General features: G+C 40.9%; 1 protein-coding gene across 1 annotated transcript in view; it reads right to left on the reverse strand.

Moving 5' to 3' along the window:
* The window catches only part of atp11c (ATPase phospholipid transporting 11C), a 121,083-nt gene that overhangs the window by 57,310 nt on the left and 41,741 nt on the right, over window positions 1–22,032 (reverse strand). The window contains exons 2-3 of the mRNA XM_063000475.1: window positions 7,379–7,498; window positions 1,175–1,264 (exon numbers count right to left, since the gene is read on the reverse strand). Of these exons, the coding sequence (XP_062856545.1) occupies window positions 1,175–1,264; window positions 7,379–7,498 (210 nt within the window). The remainder of the gene's footprint in view (window positions 1–1,174; window positions 1,265–7,378; window positions 7,499–22,032) is intronic.

The following is a 22,032-nucleotide window of genomic DNA, read 5'->3' on the forward strand; positions in this document are numbered from 1 at the left end:
GCTGCCTACATAATAAACTGAAACAAAGACCTGTGTTCTCACACTAGTAGTGCAAACACACACAGACCACATGTCAATATTTGAGAAAATGAAATCCAGGTTCTTATACAACACTGATTACGAATGAACGGCCAAAAGTTGTTTTATTAATCACTGTTTGTAACCAATCTTTATATGCTTAACTGACTCAGACATAGCTCACTGTAACATGTTACCAATAGGACATTAAAGCTTCAATCTCCTTTTATAGTTACAACGCTGGTCAAGGTTCTTTCTACATCTTCTTTTATAAACATCAATCTAGTCATTTCCAATTCCCGATTCAGCTTCTGGTCACTGGAGTGCTGTAGACCATCATGTGACCCCCTCCGAAACGTACCCTGTCGCCAGCTGTTTCTTAATACCTGCCAGTGTTGGGTTTCCACACAGAGCTATATTGTGTATGGAGAGGCACACTATGCTCTATGTGATTTTACGCCCCCAAATCACGTAGCGCCAGACCAGTCTTGGAGATTGTATGTCGCAGCGGGAAGGGACCCAGTCCAAATGTATGTCCCTCTTACACAGTCAGTTGTGACTCGAATCTATGTGTTTGTACACTCCACAGAGGTGTACTACAGCCTTAGAACTCTGCCCCACCCAGGCACATATATATTCTTTGTAAAAAAAAAAAAAAAAAAAAATATATATATATATATATATATATATATATATATATATATATATATTTACATACATGTCTGTTTTACTGCTGTGCCAGAATGTTTAAATCTGTCGGTTGAGAAGATCATAAATGGCACGTGGTTTCACTCTGGTGTGCTTCAAACCATTTTGAAACAGCTTAGCTGTACACATGTGGGTATTATTACTAGGGATCATTAGCAAAGACTAGTACTATACTGGCCAAATGATTTTTAAAGAAAGATTTTTGTGTAGCGTCATTGTAGCCATTACGGAATTGGACACATACAGTGCTCATCACTGATGCAGGCATACAGTGACACCAATTATTAGCTCATCTCTAGCCTAGAACCTGTACATTTAAAGACAAAAGCATCTGAGGTGAGCTGTTCCCACCTTAAGTTGGGCAGGCAGCCACTGTGTGAGCACATTAAACATTTCCTACCATTCAACTCAACATAAAAAATCTTCTGTTGCATACATAAACACTCACCTGCACCAGAAATATAATGAGGAAGTAAAAGTTGGCGATTCTTCTAAACTGCTCAAACAGGTTCTTTGGCAGAAAGTTCCATATTGTGTACTGTGGAAACAAAACAGAGGACAATGTCACTGGGAGAAACTGAAAATGAAAAAATTTAAACTAAACAGCATCATGGGTTTAAGCCCAACTATGAGAAAAATTGGGGATAGTTTGGACACACCTTCTCATTCCTGTGGTTTTTCTTAATTTTTTTAAATTTTCTACATTGTAGATTAATACTAAAGACATCCAAACTATGAAGGAACACATATGGAATTATGTAGTAAACAGAAAAGTGTTAAACAAACCAGAATATGTTTTATATTTTAGATTCTTCAAAGTAGCCATCTTTTGCTTTAATGACAGATTTGCACACTCTTTGAAATTTTCTCAACCAGCTTTATTAGGTATCCACCTGGAATGGTTTTCAATGAATGTTTGTGCCTTGTCTAGAGTGAATTTTTGGAATTTGTTGCTTTTTTAATGTGTTTGAGACCATCAGTTGGGTTGTGCAGAGGTAGAGTTGGTAAAATATAAAACATATTCTGGTTTGTTTAACACTTTTTGGTTCACTACATAATTCTTCATAGTTTGGATGTCTTCAGTATTAATCTACAATGTAGAAAATAAAAATAATCAAGAAAAAACATTGAAGAGAAGGTGTGTCCAAACTTTTGGCTGGTGTGTCCAAACTTTTGGCCTGTACTGTACAGTGTATCACAAAAGTGAGTACACCCCTCACATTTCTGCAGATATTTAAGTATATCTTTTCATGGGACAACACTGACAAAATGACACATTGACACAATGAAAAGTAGTCTGTGTGCAGCTTATATAACAGTGTAAATTTATTCTTCCCTTAAAATAACTCAATATACAGCCATTAATGTCTAAACCACCGGCAACAAAAGTGAGTACACCCCTAAGAGACTACACCCCTAAATGTCCAAATTGAGCACTGCTTGTCATTTTCCCTCCAAAATGTCATGTGATTTGTTAGTGTTACTAGGTCTCAGGTGTGCATAGGGAGCAGGTGTGTTCAGTTTAGTAGTACAGCTCTCACACTCTCTCATACTGGTCACTGAAAGTTCCAACATGGCACCTCATGGCAAAGAACTCTCTGAGGATCTTAAAAGACGAATTGTTGCGCTACATGAAGATGGCCAAGGCTACAAGAAGATTGCCAACACCCTGAAACTGAGCTGCAGCACAGCTCAGTGGCCAAGATCATCCAGCGTTTTAAAAGAGCAGGGTCCACTCAGAACAGACCTCGCGTTGGTCGTCCAAAGAAGCTGAGTGCACGTGCTCAGCGTCACATCCAACTGCTGTCTTTGAAAGATAGGCGCAGGAGTGCTGTCAGCATTGCTGCAGAGATTGAAAAGGTGTGGGGTCAGCCTGTCAGTGCTCAGACCATACGCCGCACACTACATCAAATTGGTCTGCATGGCTGTCACCCCAGAAGGAAGCCTCTTCTGAAGTCTCTACACAAGAAAGCCCGCAAACAGTTTGCTGAAGACATGTCAACAAAGGACATGGATTACTGGAACCATGTCCTATGGTCTGATGAGACCAAGATTAATTTGTTTGGTTCAGATGGTCTCAAGCATGTGTGGCGGCAATCAGGTGAGAAGTACAAAGATAAGTGTGTCATGCCTACAGTCAAGCATGGTGGTGGGAATGCCATGGTCTGGGGCTGCATGAGTGCAGCAGGTGTTGGGGAGTTACATTTCATTGAGGGACACATGAACTCCAATATGTACTGTGAAATACTGAAGCAGAGCATGATCCCCTCCCTCCGGAAACTGGGTCGCAGGGCAGTGTTCCAGCATGATAATGACCCCAAACACACCTCTAAGACGACCACTGCTTTATTGAAGAGGCTGAGGGTAAAGGTGATGGACTGGCCAAGCATGTCTCCAGACCTAAACCCAATAGAACATCTTTGGGGCATCCTCAAGCGGAAGGTGGAGGAGCGCAAAGTCTCGAATATCCGCCAGCTCCGTGATGTCGTCATGGAGGAGTGGAAAAGCATTCCAGTGGCAACCTGTGAAGCTCTGGTAAACTCCATGCCCAGGAGAGTTAAGGCAGTTCTGGGAAATAATGGTGGCCACACAAAATATTGACACTTCAGGAACTTTCACTAAGGGGTGTACTCACTTTTGTTGCCGGTGGTTTAGACATTAATGGCTGTATATTGAGTTATTTTGAGGGAAGAATAAATTTACACTGTTATATAAGCTGCACACAGACTACTTTTCATTGTGTCAAAGTGTCATTTTGTCAGTGTTGTCCCATGAAAAGATATACTTAAATATCTGCAGAAATGTGAGGGGTGTACTCACTTTTGTGATACACTGTATATAGGACAATGGATCATGGTACTGGATGAGAACTGACTCACTATTAGTGTACCAGGACTGACACCATGATGGTGCCCAGTTCTCATTACAGATGAGAGCAGGTTCACACTGAGCACATGTGACAGAAGCAAAAAGTTTGAAAGCACCATGGTAAACACTATGCTGCCTGCAACATCATCCAATATGACAGTTTTCCTGGTGGGTCAGTAATGGTCTGGGAAGGCATACCCTTAGAAGGACGCACAGACCTCCAAGTGATAGCCAATGCTACCCTGGCTGCTGTTAGGCCCTGGGTTCCTTCTGATGCAGGACAATGCCCAACTTCACCTAGCCAGAGTATGTAGGCAGTTCCTGGATGACAAAGGCATTGACGTCATGTTCCCCAGACCTGAATCCAATGTAAAACCTTTGGGATGTTATGTATTAGTGTAGCTCGCTGATGCCCTGATCCAGGTCTGGGAGGAGATACCCCAGGACACCATCTGCTAGGATGGGGCCATAATACTGTATATGTGAGACTATGCTGGGATGAAAGAATAGATGTGACAAAAAAATACACAAAAGAAATTGTGTTGCCCTGTGCACCATGTAGATAGAGCAATATAATCAAACAAAAAGTCATAAAAGGCCAGATAAGGAGTAAAGGAAAGGATCAAAGGGGTGGTGCTGACGAAAAAAGCAAAGTAAAGCAAGGGAAAATGAACGCCAGACACATAGCAAAGAGTAAACATCACAGCACAGGTAATTAAAGTGTGTTTACACCGTCACGTTTCCACAGCAGGACGGTGGTTAGCTCTGTAAATTCCATTTCCTCTCCTTTCTTCTTGTCTCTTCTCCAGCCCTCTCTCTGGCATCTCTCCCGCACCCCTCTGCTGTCACGCGGGAGAGATTTAGGAAGTCCCATCAGATTCAGGGGACAGATTGAATCACCCGGCCCGGCACTCTCCCATTAATTGCAAAATCGTCCGAACGACATAGAAGTGAGAGGCGACAGGCCGGTGGAAAGATGGCAGAGCCAGGGGAAGGCATGAGAAATGAAGATTTATATGACGTGTAGAAGATCAGGGATGGACGAGGACCGTGGTGAAGTAGTGGGTGAAAAGTTGGAAGGTTGAGGATTTTTAAGGTGGTTAAATATGGTGGTTAAACACGATGGTACATCAAAGTATATTCATCTTGCTCTCTCTCTCGCTCTAATTCTTTCTCTATGTCTCTCACTCATGTGCACACGGAGTTACTTTGTTACCATGGCAGTAAACAACACTTGCTAATTACAAGGAAATGCTTTATATAACAAAAAGAAACAAGCTGATCCCAAAACGTGTATACTGTTCGCTTAAGCCCTAAATCGAAGACCCGCTACAGGTCTAATTACACCGTAATAGCAAAACTGTTATCACCTGAAATACATTTCGGCAGTTGCCAAGTGTCCGAGTCGACACTGTGGCCGAGAACACTCAGCGTCCATGAGTTTGCATAAGCGTAAAAGATTGTGAATCTATTTTACCTGCTTCGGTACAAATAAAAGTGACAATAAGTACACTGGAGGGGCAAGAGCAAGACAACCACCCAAAAGAGAATGCATTTGCCAGTTGTGGAAATTGAAAATTACTCTCTCCTGATCCTTCCTGACGTAATCTTCTCTAGTTGTGTTGTACTGGTGTCTTTGTCACTGCTGGTAGCATGAGATGGCACCTACAGCCATTAGGGGTTGCAGAGGTCGTCCAGCTCCTCCAGTATTGCATATCCATACGTCCAGTCACAAGAAGATTTGCTACATGGACGAGATACCAGGATGTGACGTTACACAAAGAGAGCTGTAGAGGGCCATAAACGAGCATGCAGGAGCAGTATGCGCTCCTTGAAAGATTGTCGGTTCAAATCCAGGCTCTGCCTTGCTGCCACCATTGGGTCTTTGAGCAAGGCCCTTAACCCTGTCTGCTCCAGGGGCACCATACAATGGCTGACCCTGCGCTCTGACCCCAGCTTTGTACCGCACATGTGTATATGTATATATGACAAACAAAGGCATCCTTCTTCTTCTTTGTGTGGGGAGGAACAGGAGGAGCACATCTAGAGCCCTATAAGATGACCACCAGTGCATGTTACTGACCAAACTGTAAGAAGAAGGCATGAGGGCCAGAAATCCTCTCCATTTGCAAGAGAATTGGCAGGTCTGCCATTGGCGCCCTGTTCTCTTTACAGATAAACGCAGTAGTATTTTAAATGATGTAACTTATTGCCTAAGGAAGCATTAGATCTGATAAAGCAAAAACATATTATTAATAGTATAAAATATAATTTTTCGCAAATACATTTTTTATATGAGGACAATATTTACACCGACACCCAGTTCATTTGTTTGTTTAGTAGTTCATTTTATTTTACAGTGATACCGCTTATATTGATGTATTATTTGCCTCTCACTTCTAAATCTCTAGACAATAACCAGCATCTTTTTTTACATGTGAAAATAATTTAATTTAAATGTATAGCCTACATAGAATAAAGCCCTTGACTTAAATGATTGTTTTCGTTTTAGGCACAAACAGAGTTGTTGTCCGTTCGTCATGAAAACAAGATGAAACGTGGAGTCATCTAATCATAGCACGGCATAACCTGGTGCCACCCACACACAGTTATCAGGTTGCTGATTAGCCTAGCTTTGATCATTCTGAGGTAAAAAGCTCCAAAAAATGTATAAATATATATAATTGGTGCTCAATTAAAACAACTCCATGATAATGTCTGTCATACATTCCTGATTTGTTTTTCACTGAACTAACTGGTAAAAACTAGCGGTGGCTAACTGCAGTGGCTTACTGCTTTAAAATCTCAAATTTTGAATGAATTAATAAAATAATCCATCAGTAAGGTTTAAATTTATTTATTACTTATTTATTTATTTGAGTTTTAACACTGTGTTTAACACACTGTATGTCATTGTGTTGTCTTGTGTAGGAGTTTCTTTTGTGGCTTCAGGCATGTGTACTAGTCTTCCCTTGGTGTATTTGGGCCGATTCTGCACCTTGTGTGTATATGACTTGGTCTATGCGTCGTTCTTGGTGTGTTCTTGGTTTAACATTGATGTTTGGGTGTATTTCACCAAGTTTGCTGGTGGTCTGAGTGTTCCATTTAGTTTCCTTGATGTAGATTTTCATTAGGCATAACATTATGACCGCTGACAGGTGAAGTGAATAACACTGATTATCTCTTCATCACGGCACCTGTTAGTGGGTGGGATATATTAGGCAGCAAGTGAACATTTTATCCTCAAAGCTGATGTGTTAGAAGCAGGAAAAATGGGCGAGCGTGAGGATTTGAGCGAGTTTGACAAGGACCAAATTGTGATGGCTAGATGACTGGGTCAGAGCATCTCCAAAACTGCAGCTCTTGTGGGGTGTTCCCAGTCTGAAGTGGTCAGTATCTCAAAAAGTCAAAAGTGGTTAAAGACAGGCACAGTGGTAAACCGATAAAGGCTCATTGCTGCACGTGGGGAGCGAAGGCTGGCCCGTGTGGTCCAATCCAACAGACGAGCTACTGTAGCTCAAATTGCTGAAGAAGTTAATGCTGGTTCTGATAGAAAGGTGTCAGAATACACAGAGCATCACAGTTTGTGGCATATGGGGCAGCAAAAGGGGGACCAACACAATATTAGGAAGGTGGTCATAATGTTATGCCTAATCTGTGTATATCTGTTAAATCAGGGATTTTTGTTTTTCTTTGTTTTTTTTCTCTGGATAGCTGATCTTAAGGTTAAAGTCATAAAAAAAAAATTTTTGAAAGTGAGGAGAGCAAAGCGAGGTTTCTGTACCTTGGAAGACACTATCCTGTTGTCACAGAATTTGGGAGGGATAAAGGCCTCGGTGGCCGGGCATGGTCGATGTCCGACGTAGATGGTCCTGTTGTCCACTCGTTTCTCATCTCCACCAAACTACAGAGAAAAAAAAGAGAGGGAGAGATTAAACTACACTCAATTTAACAAAGACAGGGTGGCCTGTTGAGCCGGAGCATTTAAACATGACAGGTCTGCTCTATGTCAGGCTTAGCCGCTTTACCGAATGGACGACGGATTTAGAAACGCTGCACATTTAACACCATCTAAGGACTCGCTGAAGTCTTTAGTCCTCAAATGAACCTGGGAAATTAAGCCATAACACTTTCCGACTCCTCTTCATACCAGAAAGGATGGGAATATAAAAAGGTGGATGAGCTGAGCAATGTGAGGCTGTACTGGCTTAATCACATTAGGTAACTGAAAAAGGACCCAGTTTACTGGAGTAGGTTCCTGAAGTTAAAACGTCAGTAATAATAATTAATACAATTAGGGCTGGGTATCGCCGCTAATTTCCTGGATCGATTCGATTCGATTCACAAGGTCCCGATTCGATTCGATTTCTGATTCGATTCGATTCGATTTCGATTCAACACAGTTAGGCATATTTGAGTTACATTAACAGGTTTTGTTTAAATATGTAAAGATGTTCAGAGAACGAATGTGATAATTGTACAAAGAGCACTCATTATTAAAAATATTTGTGTATTTTGTTTACATAAATAATTAATCCAAAACAGAAAACAGTAACATTCATTTTGTATTATTATTTTATATGTCTGACATACTACAACAGTGTAAATGTAATGTAAACAGGAATCTGAGTGGATTTGGCAACACGAGCAGCATGGATCGTTCTGTAGTGAGTTGGAGGTAAATAAATATTTTGTTTTGTAGAGAACATTCAGGTCAGAAATACTGTAAAACTCGTGTGCTGATGTATTCTGATAGAAACTATATTACGCCCCTGAACCACCTGTTTTGATTCGCAGCGCGAACACCGAGTTCCTCCCGAACCTAGCGCTGACCCGTCGCCGAGCGAAAATCAGGGCAAAAATCGTGTAGTGTGAACCAGACATTACTTGAGCTTCTGCCGTGCTGAACTGATGTGCAGGTCAGATCTCGTTGCGCAAAAAAACAGTGGCTGGTCACGCGAAATTAAAGGGGTAACAGACTTCCGTGTACACCGTAAAAAGGGGCGTATTTAAAAGATCGATCTCGCGTTTATATGAATCGATATCGGATCGTTCAAATAAAGATCGATTCGAATCGAAAAATCGATTTTATAAACCCACCCCTAAACACAATAACAACTTTTACTATGTTGGGGCCGCCACAGCAAATCATTGGTCTTCATATTTGATTTATACACCAGATACCCCAGGATGCAACCCTCCTAATTATCCAGGTTTGGGACCAGTACTAAGGGTGCACTGATACACTGATCAGCCATAACATTAAAACCACCGCCTTGTTTCTACACTCACTGTCCATGTTATCAGCTCCACTTACCATATAGGAGCACTTTGTAGTTCTACAATTACTGACTGTTTCTCTGCATGCTTTGTTAGCCCCCCTTTCATGCTGTTCTTCAATGGTCAGGACTCTCCCAGGACCACCACAGAGCAGGTACTATTTGGGTGGTGGGTCATTCTCAGCACTGCAGTGACACTGACATTATGGTGGATAAGACACAGCAGCGCTAATGGATTTTTTAAACACCTCACTGTCACTGCTGGACTGAGAATAGTCCACCAACCAAAAATATATCCAGCTTTATATACCCAGCGTCCTGTGACCACTGATGAAGGTCTAGAAGATGACCAACTCAAACAGCAGCAATAGATGAGCGATCGTCTCTGACTTTACATCTACAAGGTGGACCAACTAGGTAGGAGTGTCTAATAGAGTGGACAGTGAGTGGACTCAATATTTAAAAACTCCAGCAGCGCTGCTGTGTCTGATTCACTCATACCAGCAAAACACACACTAACACACCACCACCGTGTCATTGTCACAGCAGTGCTGAGAATGATCCACCACCCAAATAATACCTGCTCTGTGGTGGTCCTGTGGTGGTCCTGACCATTGAAGAACAGGGTGAAAACAGGCTAAAAAGGTACGTAGAGAAACCGATGGACTACAGTCAGTAATTGTAGAACTACAAAGTGATTCTATATGGTAAGTGGAGCTAATAAAATGGACAGTGAGTGTAGAAACAAGGAGGTGGTTTTAATGTTATGGCTGATCAGTGTATGTGTCCCTGCGATGGCTAGGTTTACACAACATCATGCACGCCTGTATTTGGAGCTTAGCCTGAGATTTGAACCCCAGGAACTCAGGCTACTATCAGCAGCAACTTACTCTCTTATTGTTAGGCCACGCGAGTGCACAATAAAGGGCAGCACAGTGGCTCGGTGGATAGCACTGTCGCCTAATAGCAAGGAGGTCCTGGGATCGATTCCCAGGTGGAGTGGTCTGGGTTCTTTCTGTACGGAATTTTTAGGTTTGTTTGCTTTTATTTTGTCACACTGTTATTTCCATCAGTGTCACAACACACGTCATACCATTATACGCTTTAATAATGGAACACGTCATACCCATATTTACTGAAAGGATGGTAAACCGCCCACACTTCTACCATGCTGATTAAGTGCTGGAGAGAAAGCATGTGCTTTGCATTTTTCACCTCTGAACAAGGAAAACCTCCCACAGTCCTGTGAAGGCAATTTTGAGCACACCTCGTGGTTCTACCACATATTAAGCCAAGTTTGACAAAGGTCAGATGGAATAAGGTGCTACATCAGCAGCTCATGCGGGAGATGAGTGACTATGAGCCAGTCTTAAGAGTAATGAAAAGCTTTACGACACTAGAGATCCAGCACAGATACTGAATTCTGTAAAGAACTAGGAAACGAAGGATAGTAAAAACACTTGAATGAAGAAGCTGGTTGTGTGTGTGTGTGTGTGTGTAGGAATGTGAAAAAAAAACAGCACACACATAATAATGGACAAGCAGGAAGGCAGATCCTAGCAAACTCTTCCTTCCTCATCAGCACAAACAACTGGCAGAACAATGACTTGGCAGCATATTCCTCTTTTAGTCTGGAGCGCAATATGATGAATCAGGGTTTGCACAGATTACACCCCACACTCTGTATATAACACACTACTTCAATTTTGTGATATTGCTAGCTCATATTATCTATAAGAGAGAGAGGTGAAATACGATGGGAGAATTATATACGACTAGATTGGGTGGAAAATTGGGGGGGAAATGCATCAAAAAGATGAGCATGGGCTCCTTACAAGCGTCATTAGTGATCAATCATAAAAAACTCATAGACACTCTAAACTGGACTCATTTACATTAGCAAAATTTTGCAGTTGTGACCCAAAACAATCTGAGCAAGAAAGGTCCAACAGTGGCAACTTCGTAGCGGCGGGGTTTGAACCAGCAACCTTTTGCTCTTCCCTTATTGTGTTTATAAACTCAGACTCTCTACGCTATGATTATTCCTGATTATGTTTACAGACTCAGATTCTCTGAGCTATAATCATTCCTAATTGTGTTTATAGACTCAGACTCTCTATGCTATGATCATTCCTGATTATGTTTATAGACTCAGACTCTCTACGCTGTGATCATTCCTAATTGTGTTTATAGACTCAGACTCTCTACGCTGTGATCATTCCTAATTGTGTTTATAGACTCAGACTCTCTATGCTGTGATCATTCCTAATTGTGTTTATAGACTCAGACTCTCTATGCTATGATCATTCCTGATTTTGTTTATAGACTCAGACTCTCTACGCTGTGATCATTCCTAATTGTGTTTATAGACTCAGACTCTCTATGCTGTGATCATTCCTAATTGTGTTTATAGACTCAGACTCTCTATGCTATGATCATTCCTGATTGTGTTTATAGACTCAGACTCTCTACGCTGTGATCATTCCTAATTGTGTTTATAGACTCGGACTCTCTATGCTGTGATCATTCCTAATTGTGTTTATAGACTCAGACTCTCTATGCTATGATCATTCCTGATTATGTTTATAGACTCAGACTCTCTATGCTATGATCATTCCTGATTGTGTTTATAGACTCAGACTCTCTACGCTATGATCATTCCTGATTAAGTTTACGCTGTAATCATTCCTGATTGTGTTTATAGACTCAGACTCTCTGAACTATAATCATTCCTGATTGTGTTTATAGACCCAGACTCTCTACGCTGTAATCATTCCTGATTGTGTTTATAGACTCAAACTCTCTACGCTATGATCATTCCTGATTGTGTTTATAGACTCAAACTCTCTATGCTATGATCATTCCTGATCATTCCTCTCTCTCTCTCTATGTATATATATATATATATATATATATATATATATATATATATACAGTGTATCACAAAAGTGAGTACACCCCTCACATTTCTGCAGATATTTAAGTATATCTTTTCATGGGACAACACTGACAAAATGACACTTTGACACAATGAAAAGTAGTCTGTGTGCAGCTTATATAACAGTGTAAATTTATTCTTCCCTCAAAATAACTCAATATACAGCCATTAATGTCTAAACCACCGGCAACAAAAGTGAGTACACCCCTAAGAGACTACACCCCTAAATGTCCAAATTGAGCACTGCTTGTCATTTTCCCTCCAAAATGTCATGTGATTTGTTAGTGTTACTAGGTCTCAGGTGTGCATAGGGAGCAGGTGTGTTCAATTTAGTAGTACAGCTCTCACACTCTCTCATACTGGTCACTGAAAGTTCCAACATGGCACCTCATGGCAAAGAACTCTCTGAGGATCTTAAAAGACGAATTGTTGCGCTACATGAAGATGGCCAAGGCTACAAGAAGATTGCCAACAACCTGAAACTAAGCTGCAGCACAGTGGCCAAGATCATCCAGCGTTTTAAAAGAGCAGGGTCCACTCAGAACAGACCTCGCGTTGGTCGTCCAAAGAAGCTGAGTGCACGTGCTCAGCGTCACATCCAACTGCTGTCTTTGAAAGATAGGCGCAGGAGTGCTGTCAGCATTGCTGCAGAGATTGAAAAGGTGGGGAGTCAGCCTGTCAGTGCTCAGACCATACGCCGCACACTACATCAAATTGGTCTGCATGGCTGTCACCCCAGAAGGAAGCCTCTTCTGAAGTCTCTACACAAGAAAGCCCGCAAACAGTTTGCTGAAGACATGTCAACAAAGGACATGGATTACTGGAACCATGTCCTATGGTCTGATGAGACCAAGATTAATTTGTTTGGTTCAGATGGTCTCAAGCATGTGTGGCGGCAATCAGGTGAGGAGTACAAAGATAAGTGTGTCATGCCTACAGTCAAGCATGGTGGTGGGAATGCCATGGTCTGGGGCTGCATGAGTGCAGCAGGTGTTGGGGAGTTACATTTCATTGAGGGACACATGAACTCCAATATGTACTGTGAAATACTGAAGCAGAGCATGATCCCCTCCCTCCGGAAACTGGGTCGCAGGGCAGTGTTCCAGCATGATAATGACCCCAAACACACCTCTAAGACGACCACTGCTTTATTGAAGAGGCTGAGGGTAAAGGTGATGGACTGGCCAAGCATGTCTCCAGAGCTAAACCCAATAGAACATCTTTGGGGCATCCTCAAGCGGAAGGTGGAGGAGCGCAAAGTCTCGAATATCCGCCAGCTCCGTGATGTCGTCATGGAGGAGTGGAAAAGCATTCCAGTGGCAACCTGTGAAGCTCTGGTAAACTCCATGCCCAGGAGAGTTAAGGCAGTTCTGGGAAATAATGGTGGCCACACAAAATATTGACACTTCAGGAACTTTCACTAAGGGGTGTACTCACTTTTGTTGCCGGTGGTTTAGACATTAATGGCTGTATATTGAGTTATTTTGAGGGAAGAATAAATTTACACTGTTATATAAGCTGCACACAGACTACTTTTCATTGTGTCAAAGTGTCATTTTGTCAGTGTTGTCCCATGAAAAGATATACTTAAATATCTGCAGAAATGTGAGGGGTGTACTCACTTTTGTGATACACTGTATATATATACTGTATATATACACATATACACACACACACAGGTACTGGTATAAAAGTGACTCAGCAATGCTGGCAATGTGTATAAGCAACTTTTAGCCACGTTTGCCTCTTAATGTACCCTCCTCCACCCATTTTAAAGCATTTTTTGGTGAAAGTGGAAGTGGGGGTGCTTTTATTTTCACTGTATGAATATTAAAAATAACAAGTAGGGTTCTGAGAGTCTCATGCACGTCTCCAGGTCTAAGTTAGCTTAGCTGGACCAGAAATCTGAAGGCTGCTGCTTCAAGCCTTACCCCTTGAGCCCCTGAGTCTGCTAAAAGCCATAAATGTAAATGTCTGGACTTTATCACTGCACGCCTGGCCATGTTTGGTTTGATAGTCATTGATAGACACTTCATGCTCTTTTAAGCAACCTGGAGTCTTCCAAGAACCCCAGACGAAATCATTAGTATGCATGATATGATGGAAATAGATTCCACTCTCCTCCATGCTCACATCTTCCCATCTATCTCTGTTAACCGACTCCTGGCTGGTGAAAGTTTCGACACGGAGTACGAGACATTTCCATCAACACCATTCTCACACACACATGCTTGTTTGAAAGCATCTGTCTTCTCGTCTCCTATGAGAGCTGCTCTGAATTCTGAGGACGGTAAACAGCGCTGGACGTCAGTACTGTTCACATATTCTGTCTCTTCTGTCAGGAAGAGACTGTGATTACGTAAGGCTCGGCAGAGCGGGACCATAGATGCTTGCACTCGTAGCACATGGGGTGTGTGTGCCTTCCAGCCGGAAGGGACATGCTGGACCAGAGAATGTTAGCCGGTGCCAAGTCAAAGGAAAGAGTCCAGATCTCCCTCCAAATTCCACAGTCTGGCCAGCGGGGTGGAGGGAGGTCAGGTACACACTCCACCGACCAGGAAAGCAATGCTCACACTCACACTACTATTTTCCTTTTTTGGCACAGCTCCTATACAGCCAGTAAATTTACATATACAGTGTATCACAAAAGTGAGTACACCCCTCACATTTCTGCAGATATTTAAGTATATCTTTTCATGGGACAACACTGACAAAATGACACTTTGACACAATGAAAAGTAGTCTGTGTGCAGCTTATATAACAGTGTAAATTTATTCTTCCCTCAAAATAACTCAATATACAGCCATTAATGTCTAAACCACCGGCAACAAAAGTGAGTACACCCCTAAGAGACTACACCCCTAAATGTCCAAATTGAGCACTGCTTGTCAGTTTCCCTCCAAAATGTCATGTGATTTGTTAGTGTTTTTAGGTCTCAGGTGTGCATAGGGAGCAGGTGTGTTCAATTTAGTAGTACAACTCTCACACTCTCTCATACTGGTCACTGAAAGTTCCAACATGGCACCTCATGGCAAAGAACTCTCTGAGGATCTTAAAAGACGAATTGTTGCGCTACATGAAGATGGCCAAGGCTACAAGAAGATTGCCAACACCCTGAAACTGAGCTGCAGCACAGTGGCCAAGATCATCCAGCATTTTAAAAGAGCAGGGTCCACTCAGAACAGACCTCGCGTTGGTCGTCCAAAGAAGCTGAGTGCACGTGCTCAGCGTCACATCCAACTGCTGTCTTTGAAAGATAGGCGGAGGAGTGCTGTCAGCATTGCTGCAGTGATTGAAAAGGTGGGGGGTCAGCCTGTCAGTGCTCAGACCATACGCCGCACACTACATCAAATTGGTCTGCATGGCTGTCACCCCAGAAGGAAGCCTCTTCTGAAGTCTCTACACAAGAAAGCCCGCAAACAGTTTGCTGAAGACATGTCAACAAAGGACATGGATTACTGGAACCATGTCCTATGGTCTGATGAGACCAAGATTAATTTGTTTGGTTCAGATGGTCTCAAGCATGTGTGGCGGCAATCAGGTGAGGAGTACAAAGATAAGTGTGTCATGCCTACAGTCAAGCATGGTGGTGGGAATGCCATGGTCTGGGGCTGCATGGGTGCAGCAGGTGTTGGGGAGTTACATTTCATTGAGGGACACATGAACTCCAATATGTACTGTGAAATACTGAAGCAGAGCATGATCCCCTCCCTCCGGAAACTGGGTCGCAGGGCAGTGTTCCAGCATGATAATGACCCCAAACACACCTCTAAGACGACCACTGCTTTATTGAAGAGGCTGAGGGTAAAGGTGATGGACTGGCCAAGCATGTCTCCAGACCTAAACCCAATAGAACATCTTTGGGGCATCCTCAAGCGGAAGGTGGAGGAGCGCAAAGTCTCGAATATCCGCCAGCTCCGTGATGTCGTCATGGAGGAGTGGAAAAGCATTCCAGTGGCAACCTGTGAAGCTCTGGTAAACTCCATGCCCAGGAGAGTTAAGGCAGTTCTGGGAAATAATGGTGGCCACACAAAATATTGACACTTCAGGAACTTTCACTAAGGGGTGTACTCACTTTTGTTGCCGGTGGTTTAGACATTAATGGCTGTATATTGAGTTATTTTGAGGGAAGAATAAATTTACACTGTTATATAAGCTGCACACAGACTACTTTTCATTGTGTCGAAGTGTCATTTTGTCAGTGTTGTCCCATGAAAAGATATACTTAAATATCTGCAGAAATGTGAGGGGTGTACTCACTTTTGTGATACACTGTATGTTCCCAACAAACAACGATGAATACAAGCACATAAAACAAACAAAATAAGGCACATATTTTAATATGAATAGACTAAATTTAAGAACTGCAATGACACCATGTATACAGTAATGACATGGTAGTGTGTGTGTGTGTGTGTGTGTGTGTTATTCTGGTATGAGTGTGTTAGGTGCAGTAGTGTTGTTATGATTAGATTTTTTCAAACATCGCTATTTCAACATTATAAGCAAACTGGAATCAGAGATATTTAAAGTCGTCTACTTTTCAAATGTTGTTTTATTCATTAAAGGGAGAGCTAGGGGTAATTGTACAATACTTAAATATTAAATAAACAATACAAATTTTATTTATTGCAACTGTTTCACGCTTACTGATTCCATTACATATTGTGGGGCCAAGCATAGCTTATATTGCTTAAACCTTCATTATATACAGGGTGAAATTAAAACTTTTAATATTCTATGTACTTATGACAGTAGAATAAGCCACAAACATATATAAAGTCCCAGTCATACAAAAAAAAAAAACCATACAGTGATATACAGTGAAACCGTCAGAATCTTAAAAAACACAGTGATACAAATTTTTGGTCATAGCGCCCAGCCCTAGTTTTTTGGCTTGTGAGTATGTTTTTTTTTTTCTTTTTTATAACAAACTTTACACTAACTGGTCGAGTAGAATAGAAAAAGTAAAACAAAAACACTCTGAATAATGCATTGATTAAAAATTGTCTCCTCATAAATCAGAAATTTAACATTTTATGTGATCTGTTACCAGCATAATCTGTGGTAACTAAATAGCATTATAGCAGGCCGCTCAGGTGGCGCAGCGGTAAAAACACACGCTGGAACCAGAGCTGGGATCTCGAACACGTCGTATCGAATCTCAGCTCTGCCTGCCGACTGAGGCTGAATGGCCACATGAACAACGATTGGCCTGTTGTTCAGATATGGGCGGGGCTAAGCCGGATGGGGTCTCTTTTATGCGACATCTGCTGGCTGATTGGTGGCGCCTGCACAGAGATGAGAAAAGAGTGCTCTTAGGGTGTGTCTCTCCGTATACAACGTTAAGCTGCACTGCACTCGACAAAGTGTAGGTGATAAGATGCATACGGCATGCTGCCCACATGTCGGAGGGGGCATGGGTTAGCTTTGTTCTCCTCAATCAGAGCAGGGATCGGCATCGCTAAAAAGGGAGAAAAAGGGGAGAAAATGCATAAAGAAAAATATTTTAAAAATAAAGATTATTTGCTGTGATCTGTTACCAGCATAATCTGTGGTAACTTAGCATAATGCTACATATAATTATAGCAACCGCAATGTTTCTACAAGCAAGAATATCTTTAAATAAATACCAAATGAAGCCAATATTAATTAAATCCCTCACAAACAGATGACAAGTTGCCAATCTAGCTACTAAAAAAGGAATAAACACTAGGCTAGATTGTAGAAGTAAATATTTGATAACACATATACACAGACAGGAGCTGGGATCAAAACGTAAACAAAACACCAGAACCAAACTTCATACCAATATCAGTAAGAGGGAAGTAAAATATTGAAACACCTAATAAAGACCACATCACAGTGCACTTATTGTTTGGCTACTTTCTCCTAATGTTCATTCTTTTGCACTCTCACACAGCTCTCCACAACAACAGTTTGATACACACTTAATACTTCAATGAGTCTTTTATCAGTTTAATATTTTGCCTTTCAGTTTCAAACATTCTCCAGAGTGCAAGTCCATAACCTCCTGTTTGGTTTATCTGTGAAGCCCCCCCCCCCCCTTATCTAGTGCCTCTCGGATCCGGACTATCTTCGGGGGTCATTGGCTACAGGACTGCTGTTGCAACAGTGCTGCCTCAAGGTCACAGCACTGGATAAACACAGACACTCTTTAATGCAGATTCACTTTAGAGCCCTTTGTCAGCACAGCCCGATAGTTAAGAGAAAATAAATCAGTAAAGAAATTGAGTATCATGCAAAAAAGAAGTCCCAGGGGTCGAGAAGGGCTATTAAGAAAAGTGATATGGACAGTGTGTTTGGGATAAAGGATGTAAGTCAATTTTGATGTAGTGATGTGACTGTAATATTAACACCTGTGCAAAGGACATAAATGAGCCTATGTAAGGAAAGAATTAGGAAATGACATAATGCTAACCTAGGGTATTTTATCTATGCTTTACTCAAAGCAACTTACAATTCTGACTGAACATTTGACCGATTTTGAGCAATTGAGGGTTAAAGGCCTTGCTCAGGGGCGAAACAGTGGCAACTTGGTCGTGGTGGGGCTTGAACTTTCTTTGGTTGTGGTTTTAAAACAGTTTGACATGTTTGTCAGTGGCCGATTTAGTTCTGCTATAGAAGGACTCAGAGAACAAGAAAGACCAAGAATCAGCTGGATTGACAACATCATCACTTGGATTGCTTTATCAAAGGCGAATGCTACAAGTGACACAAGGCAGATGGACATTGGAGAAAGCTGACCCATCTGTGCAGCCAACGGTGTAGTGACATGACATGACATGCAATCATACAGCTGACAAAAAGTTCTAGTAGTGTTAAAATATAAGATCAAATTGGCCGTCAGTGCAGGGCCTGTCTAAAACCCTTAAAAAAAGAATGTCAGAGGATGAGGAAAACCTAATGTATGAAACAGTGTGACTTTGTTATACAAAACAGTACATTTTAAACAAGCAGTGATATTAATTCATTATATTAATTCATACAAATGCGCATATGTTAGCAAGACCCCTCTTACAATGGCAAATCAGCAACAACAAATGTTGGTTACGCTTTTTACCTCTTTTACCTTTTTAAAATTATGTTTTATCTAGGCCTAAAGGTTTACTTACAAGTCTTTTCTACACATATTGCAAATCTGACCATATATTTTATTGCAGTATATTTTATTTCTCAGTTGCAGCTCGCAACGGAGAAAGTGGATATAAAAGGGATAGCGCAGAACTAAAAACTGGTTGTCAGAACATGACAACTCTGGAAAAGGGGACTTTTCTCACTTAGGGCGGTTCCTTTGTGAGGCCCAAAATGTCAAAACAAAGTATATTAGCATTGCATGCCAGCAAAAAAACAGACCAAGCAGCCAGGATTCACAGTATTAGAGAATTAGAAGGTTTGCCAACAAAGGAGCTATAGAGTCAAAACGGGAGAAACCGTGATGTATAGAAAAACTTCTACCTGGAGCAAACTAATGCTGTCAATTAAGAGAAACTGACACATCAGTCATCTGCACCTCTGCGCACCCTCTTCCAGCCAGAATGACAACACAGAGGGAGACAATGCTCACTGCACGTAATTATGAATTATTATTATTGTTTTAAAACAAAAAAAAATAGTTAAAAATCACACATACAATGCAATGTATTTGGTGAAATTAACATTTCAAACACCGCTAAATGCTCTCATAGTTTGCAGAATTTTTTATGTAAACGACTGGGTTCCAACGACATGTTCATGCTCATCAGGTCCAATGTGAACAGTGTTAAAATAATTAATTATTATAAATGATTACAAATGTGATAATGATTATAAATAATTATAAATAAATGAGGTGCTTTTTTGCCTTTATTCTCCTTTGTACTTGACAACCATACTGGATTAAAAGACAAATATTTCTCTTTTTTACTTGGTAAAATGACATATCTGAATAAAAACTTAAAAGCCCCTAAATCATTTAGTAACCATTTTTAACTTTTCAAATCCATTTAATCAAGTTAGTCATACACTTGTAAGGGGAATTCAGAATAGAATAGAATAGAATAGAATAGAATAGAATGGAATAAAATGCCTTTATTTGTCATACATACATACACAGACCAGGCATAACATTATGACCACTGAACAACACTAATTATCTCTTCATCACGGCACCTGTAGGTGGGTGGGATATATTAGGCAGCAAATGAACATTTTATTTTATTTTATTTAGTGTCTATCAAAAGTGGTCCAAGGAAGGAACAGTGGTAAACCGGCGACAGGGTAATGGGCGGCCAAGGCTCATTAATGCACGTGGGGAGCAAAGGCTGGCCCATGTTGTTCGATCCAACAGCTGAGCTACTGTAGCTCAAATAGCTGAAGAAGTTAATGCTGGTTCTGATAGAAAGGTGTCAGAATACACAGAGCATCACAGTTGCAGGGCTGTTTTGGCAGCAAAAGAGAGACCAACACAATACTAGGAAAGTGGTCATAATGTTATGCCTAATTGGTGTACATGTGTACAGTACAATGGAATTTTTTTTCCGCACATCCCAGCTCATTTCACAAAATTCCAAAATCTTAAGACTCTTAAGTATGAAATAACTACAGACCAGTACATGTGTACATTGTTTCTGTCAGTAAGACAAATATGATTCACTTAGAAGTCCAGAATTTTTATCAAGTCAAGATGGCACAGAATAAAGCTCGGGCAGGGAGTGGAAGGCCTACGCTCGGCCAAGTTCAACTGAACTGGAATGCGTTTGGAATCCACAGGAAAGCAAAATCAATATAATTAACACAATGTACTCGATCAGGACCCGACCGCTCAATGTTAAGGAAACCAAAAGCAATAGTGGATTGAGTAAAGAGCCGTATTACGGTGTTAAATCAAGCTTAAAAGAAATTATGTCCACACAATGACAAAGAGACCATGAGAACAACATTCAGCTCATGCCAAAAGCATGGCGGCTGCAGCAGTAAAGGATAGGAGATGCACTGCAGACCACATTTGTCAAGTCCAAAATTACAAATAGATTAAATTAAGTCAAGCCAGGGCCAAGATCAAATGAGAGCCAAAAGATTTTGTAGATCCATTCATTAGAATTATTTAAAACTAGTATCTATGCTCATGTATATTGTATGTTGCTGTTTAAGCATCAGTGGTTAAGTGGTTAACATACCGGAAACAAAAACTACAAATTAGTACAAATGTCACTGCATTTTCTGAAACAGGAAAGAGCTTTACCCAAATTGTTGCCAAGATCTTTCACTCAAAGTAACAGGTCCAACAACAACAATATAAACTACTATTCCTCTTCAACCAACTGTATCTAATGATACCAAATAACTGATGACCAAGAGATAAGTCATTGTTTGATTCTGTCATTTACAGCTGATGCTTGTTATGAACAGTATTTTCAAACAGTATACTGCAGTTCTAACCCAAACCAAATGTTTTTTAAGCATTTATGCACTAATCTGCTTCAAAAACACAAACTGTAAAGCTGCTTTCTACCAGTATGGAGTCTAATTGCATGTTGAACTTGTGAGTACATTAAAATACTTTGGATATTTTGCATCATGCCCTTGTATAAAAGTAAAACTCTGTTTAACATCTTATGATAATAACAGTAAAATTGCTTTATGATACTGACTGCACCTCTATTGTATGATTGGCATGTTTACTAGCACTTAAACTGCTCATTACACACCTACCTTGTTTAAAATCTGCATTTAGAATGATGAATTAGTTTGGTTAATGGTGTTTACGGTGTACGTTACCACATTGCTGCCGTTTACAATGTTAAGCTTTGTTTGTTCAATTAAAAAAAGACATACTGATATAAAGCTTGGGGATGTGTTTTATTTTTAAACCCAAATGTGTCAGTCAGGCTGCTGAATAGAATTTAAATGCATTGTTCTCTCTTAACTAGACTAGTTGTTGAACAGGGTGATCTTGTGTGTATCTTCTCAACCTTTGAAAAACAATCCATGAAGCTCCTGATTAGCTGTAATTTTATGCATTGTATCTCTATTTTCTACTTTAAATTGCTTTTATTTTTTTAAGCCTTTTCTCCCTTTTTCTCCCGATTTTTAGCGCATCCAATTTTTACCCAGGAAAAAAAGGAAAGCGAACTGACACGCCCCCTCCGATACGTGTGTAGTAGCCGACTGCATCTTTTCACCTGCACGGGGCAAGTTCATATGCGGATCAGTCTTGT

The sequence above is a fragment of the Trichomycterus rosablanca genome, chromosome 8, assembly GCF_030014385.1.
Source record: "Trichomycterus rosablanca isolate fTriRos1 chromosome 8, fTriRos1.hap1, whole genome shotgun sequence".
NCBI classification, from domain to species: Eukaryota; Metazoa; Chordata; class Actinopteri; order Siluriformes; family Trichomycteridae; genus Trichomycterus; species Trichomycterus rosablanca.